Source organism: Juglans microcarpa x Juglans regia, chromosome 5S, assembly GCF_004785595.1.
Source record: "Juglans microcarpa x Juglans regia isolate MS1-56 chromosome 5S, Jm3101_v1.0, whole genome shotgun sequence".
Classification (NCBI taxonomy): Eukaryota; Viridiplantae; Streptophyta; class Magnoliopsida; order Fagales; family Juglandaceae; genus Juglans; species Juglans microcarpa x Juglans regia.
Window position 1 is genome coordinate 31,766,427 of NC_054603.1, and position 8,150 is coordinate 31,774,576.

Genomic DNA, 8,150 nt, shown 5'->3' on the forward strand with positions numbered 1-8,150 from the left:
AAGAAAAGAGTTTGTCAACTCATCCATTGTTCCCTCCTCCTTCATTGTCAGTGCTAGATCCAATATACTCTTGTGTTCTTCAATCTTTATCAATGCAGGAAGATGTCTGATCCACAGTTCTCGAATGGTAGAGCAGTAGAATACAACATGTGGGAGATTCTCCAGCTTATTTAGGCAGAAGCTGCACTTATCTTCAACTTCAACATGTTTTCTTCTTAGATTGTATTGGGTTGGAAGGCAATCTCTACAAGCTCTCCATTCAAAAGTCTTGACTTTATTAGAAATTCTCATCTTCCACATCACTTTTACAAAGGAATTATGTTTGTTTGCACTGGAACTCTCCCCTTTATTCTTCTTGAACTTCTCTCTAATAATCTATATGCACTTTTTACATTGATATTTCCATTCTTCTCTTAAGTCCATATCCACTTGTCTTCCTTTTCTCTTGGGCAAATAATGATCTTTAAGATATTAGCAGCTATATTTGAATTGAATATAACTCTTATTTTTCCAGTATTCCACCACTGAGTATTAATATCAATGAGGGTATTTATAGTATCTTTCCACCCCTCATCCTCCACCAAATTCAATTCTTGCTAGAGTGCTTGATGTCCTGGAATCCATGGATCTTTCCAAATATTCATTATTTTTCCATCTCCTATTCTCCATTGACATCCTTGGAATAAAAGTTTTTTAACTTCCCATGTTCCTCTCCAAGCATAAGAGGGATTAGTACCCAAAGTTGAATAAAAGAATCTTTTTTTTTTTTTTGAAAAATACTTTGATTTGTAGATTCTATACAACAAAGTACCTTCTTCTTGCAGAATTCTCCAGCTTTGTTTAGCTAAGAGGGCTATATTAAAAATCCTTAAGTCTTTACATCAAAACCCACCTCTGAACTAGATTCACACATTTTTTTTCCCAGTCGATCCACTGTATCCTTCTCTCAATTGCTTTCTTAACCCACCAAAAATGCGGCATCATACTTTCTAATTCAGTGCAAAGACTGCCAGGTAATTTAAAATAGCTTATGGCATAAATGAGAATAGAGAGTGTCATAGCTTTTATCAGAGCTTCCTCTCCCCTTGGGATAACAACTTTTCTTTCCATGTCTGTAATTTCATCCACACTCTATGTTTGATCTCCGAGAAAGCTTATGATTTTGATTTACCAACCACAAGTGGAAGGCCAAGATACTTTTCATACTACTAAACATTGCTGCCACCCAACAGAGACATTATTTACTCTTTTACCTCAACTGTCACATTTCTACTAAACACCATGGAGGTTTTATCTCTATTTATTTGTTCTGATGCATATTCATATTTATTCAATAGCATTTGCATTTTCCTATTTGTAACAACATCTGCCTTCAGAAATTAACACTATCATATGCAAACAGCAAATGATTTATTCTAGGGGCCCCTTGACTGATCTTAACTCCAATCATAGAAGAGAAAACCTGGAGATCAGTCTGGCTGGTCCTCACCCATAACCAGCCCTCCAATAGCAGCCCGCCATGTCAGCATGTTATTTTACTAACCATGCACTTGTCTACACCCAAACAACATAGACGTCAGTGCCCTCCCATGCCTCCGTTTCGGTTTCCACTCCATCCTTTACCCAAACGCACTCTCCTTTGGTTTTGAAGCTCTCATCTCCGTATCCAAGGGCAACTGAGCTTCAAATAATCAAAATCATGGGTGGGTAAGGGAGATGAAGGTAGAAGACAGAGAAGCCATTGTAGAACAAGAGGAGGAGAAGGAGTGCAAAACCATGAATCTGGACTATTTCCAAAGTATTGAAATAGAAACTCTTCACATGTCCAAACATCTCTCTTTCCACTTGACTTTACCATGGAGTCACATAATTCTGAAAAGATTTAGCACAAACACGAAAATAAACTCACCAATAAACAAACAAAATTTACCTCCTTTCTTAGTTTAGCTCGTTTTATATCCCTAATCTCTTTTGTCAATTTCTATTTTCTTTTATAAATAAATATTGGACCACTTGCCCCCTTTACCTTGCACATTGCTCTGCCCTCATTAATTCTCCTTTTGTCTTCGCTTCAAGCCTGCTCTCTCTTTCTCGCTCAACAAGCAAGTTCACATCCAAACCTAGAGAGCATGCCTGAATTTCCAGAGAAAGGTAAGGAGTACTAATCTCTCTGCCCAAATAATAAACCCTGGACTTCTGATTTATTTTATTTTTTTTATATTGACAACACATTTTTTGTCTTTATATTTTTGGTGCATTATGAGCTCAAATGACAATTTAGGATGAACTAATTGCAGTCAATATGTCCATTGAGCACCACAAAAGATTGCAAGGGGATGGACGTTTTTGAGCGAGTGTGCGTCCATGTGTTTTTATTTGAGTTTTTGAATAAAAGTTTGTGCTTTTGGTAACAAAGGAAATTTGAGGTGTTTCTGGTGCAGTTGGCTAGAACTACTTGCAGATGGGTTTGGGGAGGAAAATAGACCCAGAGCCAGGCAGGTGCAGAAGAACAAATGGGAAAAAATGGAGGTGCTCGAAAAAGGCATTCCCAGATTCCAAGTACCGCGAGAGACACATGCATAGAGGGAAAAACCGTTCAGGAAAGCTTGTGTTTTGCTATTTACGGATTTAATCACCTGTGTAGCAGTGTATTGTGTGAATTCTCCTTTTTCTTGCGTGTTTGATGTTGGTTGGAGGGCTTTTTTTCTCCTATAAACAACAAGACTGTCCTGAAGTTGATCACAAAATTATTACTATTAGCTTCTTTTAGTAAGCTTATGAGGCCCTCAGTGCAAAGTAGGAATAAGTAAGGGGATAGTGGGTCCCCCTTATACCTAAATCCTCTACATGGAATTATAGGGTGATCTTTTGGTTCTCCATTAATTCTTATTGAAAAGAAAACTGATTTAACACAAGTCATGATCAGATGGATTAGTTTTGGATCAAGGCCTATTATATGCATAATCTTCTCCAAAAAATCTCACTCTACCCTACCATAGGATTTACTCATATTTAGTTTGAAAGACGTGTATCATTTCTTCCTCGTTCTCTTCTATCTAAGGTAATGTATAAGTCATAACAATGAAAACAATGTCTGTTATTAATCTCCCAAATACAAAAGCAATCTGGGATTCAGAGATGATACTCGGGAGAAATTGTTTTAGTCTATTGGCAATCAGATAATTAGTCTATTGTTTTAGTCTCCCATGACAGTAATTAAATAAAGAGGTTTCCGTATAAAATAGCTAGGGAAAGTCAGGAGATGGTGCTCAGCTTTAGTGGGGAAGAATTGGGTATGAAAGAAAGAAAATGGGCAACATACGTGTCATCATTTTACAGGTAGGACTGCTAGCTGCATTAATTTGTGGAATTTGCTTGCTTCATTAATAGTCTATATATTACATTATATATATATATATATATATATATATGTTCATGATCGACCAAAGGTAGTACCGTGAACTTTCGACTTAGAGAAAGTATATATTAATATATTATATATTATATTCTCTAATCTTCTATGCAGTAGCAGTACTCATATTTACATTTGGAATATTATCTGATCAACTTTAATTTAGACTATATATATATATATATATAGATATGTTCGAGTACGTTCTATTCTATCGTATACATAACGAATAATTTCCTTAATTATGATCATTGATAACGTGTGCTCCACTTCATGAACACGCATCCATGTATGTATGGCTATGTCATGTTGACTTTCCTCTTTATACTAGTCCAATGGCATATATATTAAATTAATATTAATTTGTTCACGATCATCTCATGATTATTGGTCCAATCTGCTCAATAACCATATTATATAATATATAATATGGATATATGGCGCCACTATTACGTAGTGATCTTGAGACAAGATCAGATCTATTGATCAGGCCAGTAGTACCACTTTGTGTTAATTATTAGACGTGGCCTCTGACTCAATTCCCACTTTTGGACCTGTACGTATTAATATTAACCCAGCCCCTCCCAGCCTCTGCGCGCGCAGACCTTGCATATTGCATGCTCATGTCCACTATCCACGCGCTTGAGTTGCTCTCTGACGCAACTCCCACCAAAACATCATTTTACTGCTTAATTAAATTACTCGATCGACAAATGAGAACCTATATGGCCGCAGTCTCGCTAATTAGATCTGCGCACACACACATATATAGATAATTTCAAAGTTATATATATTTTGCTATATATATATATATATATATATATATGCACTAGGTAGCTAGCTAGTAGTTTGCTTCCTGACGGGATGCCTAAGATCATTTACTTGATCAGGTCCTGTTAATACTAATTATTTTCATGATCGATGGATCATGAGCAAATTTGGTTCAGTAGTACTACGTACTTGGGAGTAATGGTGCAAAACAATCGTCCATAGATGGATCATCTGCATGTTGCATTAATCAAGCTAGCTTGTCACTTCTATTAATAGGTAACGTCGTCTCATCGTCTATATATATTATATCTCCATCTTTCTAATTAGATCTATTTGATTATATATATATATATATATATATATATATATATATATATATATATATATATATATATAGCGTGTTGTTCTCTGCTTGCATCTCGATCCGAACGTGTTTACAGCAGCGCTACGGCTCCACGTTTTAATTAGTTTTGGGTAGGTGATCATCATTTACTTACGTAGCCTACCACTCATTCTTTTCTTCTTAGATCGATCTTCTTCTTGATCTTCTTCCTCTTCTTATTTTTCTTTTCTTTATAGTATCTCATAAATGACCTAGTAGTACTGTTTCAACTTAATTATAAATGTATATATATATATATATGATGTATCACTGTATAATGACACTGCATGGACATTAACGTCCAATTAATGTAAGTGACTGAAAATATATACCATACAACTATATATATAAAAGTTATGAATTATATATAATTGATCTAAAATACTAATTCATCTCTACCATTTAATAGATTATATATGGGGTATCTATCTGATTGGACTATTAATTGTTGGTAGACTCGTGCAAACCCCGGCCGGCCCTTACGTGCATGGCAAAATAATTTTAAATATTTGTCAATGAGTTTAATTAATTCTACATTCAGTGAATATATACATACACACATAATATATATATATATATTTATATATATATATATACAACTCAATAGACCACACCATCATCTTACTTTCATCTTACTATATAAGATGTAAGATGTAGTATATTTATAACCATCAGATGATACTTAGTTATCAATATGCCACATCTTGTATAGTGGAATAAAATATAGATGGTGGTGTGGTATATAGAATTTTCTCATTTCTTAATTCAGAGAAAATAGCTAACTGGTTTTTTCTTTATTCTTCTTTAATATATTTTTTTTTGGGTTTAAATTTGTTTCCTAATGATCAAAGAATAGCTTTTCTTCAACCCGTAAGCTACGTACGTATTTCCAGGGCCGACTTCGGCATCTATCCTTTCCTTCAACTCTTGAAAGATGTTGATCACATGATCTAAAGTCAATTGTGGAAACTGTGGATGCATGCGTTGTTTAAAATATGATTATCCTGTGGAAATTAGACTTGATGGCAAGGAATTCCAAACATCATGTTGAGAATAACTATCCACAGTGACGGAATAACATGACCGTTCCCTGTCGAGGATTTAAGAAAGTGACTGCAGTTTAAAAAACAACAACAAAACAAAAGATGACCGTTCGTCCGTGATCTTTAACTGCAGCACCTTCAAATTAAAAGATCATAGACAAAATTAAAGAAAAGCAGAAAAAGCTCATGCTTCCTAAAAATTAAAGCATCGATCCTGCATACTGAGTAAGAGCTACGGCACATAAGAAACGTTTGTGTTCCAAAGAAGACTGCCGTAATTAAGAGAGCGCGCGGCTGCAGTAATTAGCTCCATCGATCAAGTGCATGCAGAGATGGTAAGAAGCGAGACACTAGCTGCGTGATAACTTCTTCTGTAAAGATTTAGGTGCGTACTTACGTAGACTTTACGTAGACTTTATAAGAAAACTAGTAACGCAAAGACGTAAAATCTCTTCCGACAAGTACACGTTATTCTTTGCTGTCACCAATGAGCAATGACAGCTTTATCGTGACCTTATTGGTTACATATACACGTGCAAACCCAAAGTACTACTGCTCATGTTTCCATATATTAATTTTACTCCCTTTTTTTTTTTTTATCTGACCGCAAGTTAGTCTTACGTGTGGTTGCAATATTGTCTTGATTTCTCTGATAAGCTAGCTAGCTCAAGATCAATATCATCGTGTACTCACACATGATCAAGGCCATGGTACATCGAATACGGGAGGTATTGATTTTCTCCTTTGTAGCTCTATTCTGCAAGGCTACCGGTGGGGCGCCTGCTGATTGGTGGGCAACCTGGCCTCCTGAAAGTGCCAGCTATTGCCTGAGCTGGAGGTTGGCCGTAGAGGCCAACAACGTGCGCGGCTGGCGAACAGTCCCAACTCAGTGCTTGGGCTACATTGAAACATACATGATTGGCGGACAATATTTCCGGGACCTCCGCTTAATTGCAGACCAGATTTTGAGTTATGCCAACGAGATAGTTCCATCTGGCGACGGGATGGATGCTTGGATTTTCGACGTTGACGACACCTGTATCTCCAACATATTATATTACAGAGATAAGCGATATGGGTACGTACGTACTATATACGAATGTACATGGCTTTATACTTAATCAAATTAAAACCTACGTACGTACGTACATCATCCTCTAAATTATTTAACTCTATAGGTGCGACCCATATGACCCGGTAGGGTTCAAGGCGTGGGCAACGAAAGCAGGCTGCACGGCGATTCCTTCGGTGCTCCGAGTATATAACAAATTGATTGAGAGTGGATTTAAGATAATCCTAGTCACGGGAAGAGACGAAGAGACCATGGGCCCAGCCACTATAGAAAACCTGAATGACCAGGGATTTGTGGATTATGAACGTCTCATTATGAGGTAAGAATATCGATGATTAATGCTAGCTAGCTCGCTCATGAGTAGTACTAGTACCGGCCATTTGATTATATATATAATAGAATAGTTATTCTACATACAATCGTTAAATAGGAATTATTCATATAAGTCCATGCATTTATATTTAAAAAAATTTAAAATTATAATAATATTGTTTTAAAAATAATATTTTTTTTTCCATCATTTATCATTGAAACGGCATATGCAGTCCCACAGTCGAGATTGCAAATAAAATTTTTCATAATATAATATCTCAATGACGGATATATATGAGAATTAATGCCCAATTACTCACTATATTCAAAGTGAATGTTCGTTCAATATTTGGTGGTAGTTGTGTCGTCCTAGTCAATATCCATGCAAGAAAAGTAGAAGAAAGTTACTGATCGATCCTAGCTAGCTAGCTAGCTAGCTAGTATCTATATATCCAACATTTGAGCAGATCTGATCGATCTTGCATGCTCACGTTTTCCAAATTAAGTCTTTTATGTCTGTGATGGATGCTAGCTTATAATGGATTAGCCCACGTGATTGGATTTTGGAATGGGCCAAGGCCCTTTGATGACAAAAATATAAGTGTTTTTTTATTTTATTTTTGGGTACTGATGAAGAAAAGAGTAGTAGTGGTTAGTAGTGTTTAATGCATGCATGGTTTGATTAATTAATATATCCTCTAACAGGACTGCAGCTTATAAAGGGCAAAGCGCGGTGAAATACAAATCAGAAATCCGGAAGCAGCTGGTAGTAGAACAAGGTTACAGAATATGGGGAAACGTTGGAGACCAGTGGAGTGATCTTCAAGGGGAGTATTTGGGCAATCGGACTTTCAAGCTTCCTAATCCCATGTATTTTGTTCCCTAAACTGAACAATAATAATAATAATAATAATAATAATAATAATAATAATAAGCTTTGCTGCTTATTATTACTACTGATCTGTCTCCTCAATTATTATAAGAACCAAAAAAACAAAGAAGGAAATTAAAAGAATGATGTTAATGCATCTATATATCTAGCTCTCTCTCTCTTCCTCTTATTCCTGTTTTATTGTTAAAATAATTATTATTATTTTGTTGGAAACATGTTTGGTAAATCCCATGATGAAAGATTTATTAAAATGACGGATGCATGAA

The 8,150-nt window shown here is 35.8% G+C and overlaps 1 protein-coding gene across 2 annotated transcripts; it reads left to right on the top strand.

Moving 5' to 3' along the window:
- The first annotated feature begins 4,280 nt into the window (after window positions 1–4,280).
- LOC121267579 (acid phosphatase 1) lies at window positions 4,281–7,937 on the top strand. 2 transcript variants are annotated; one of them, XM_041171501.1, is made up of 4 exons: window positions 4,281–4,459; window positions 6,270–6,686; window positions 6,787–6,999; window positions 7,698–7,937. In XM_041171501.1, the coding sequence occupies exons 2-4, from the start codon at window positions 6,304–6,306 to the stop codon at window positions 7,876–7,878; spliced, it is 777 nt and encodes a 258-aa protein (XP_041027435.1). In that variant the 5' UTR covers window positions 4,281–4,459; window positions 6,270–6,303; the 3' UTR covers window positions 7,879–7,937. The 2 variants fall into 2 exon arrangements, with proteins under 2 accessions (XP_041027435.1, XP_041027434.1); XM_041171500.1 differs by lacking the exon at window positions 4,281–4,459 and having other exon boundaries at window positions 6,117–6,686.
- The last annotated feature ends 213 nt before the right edge of the window (window positions 7,938–8,150 follow it).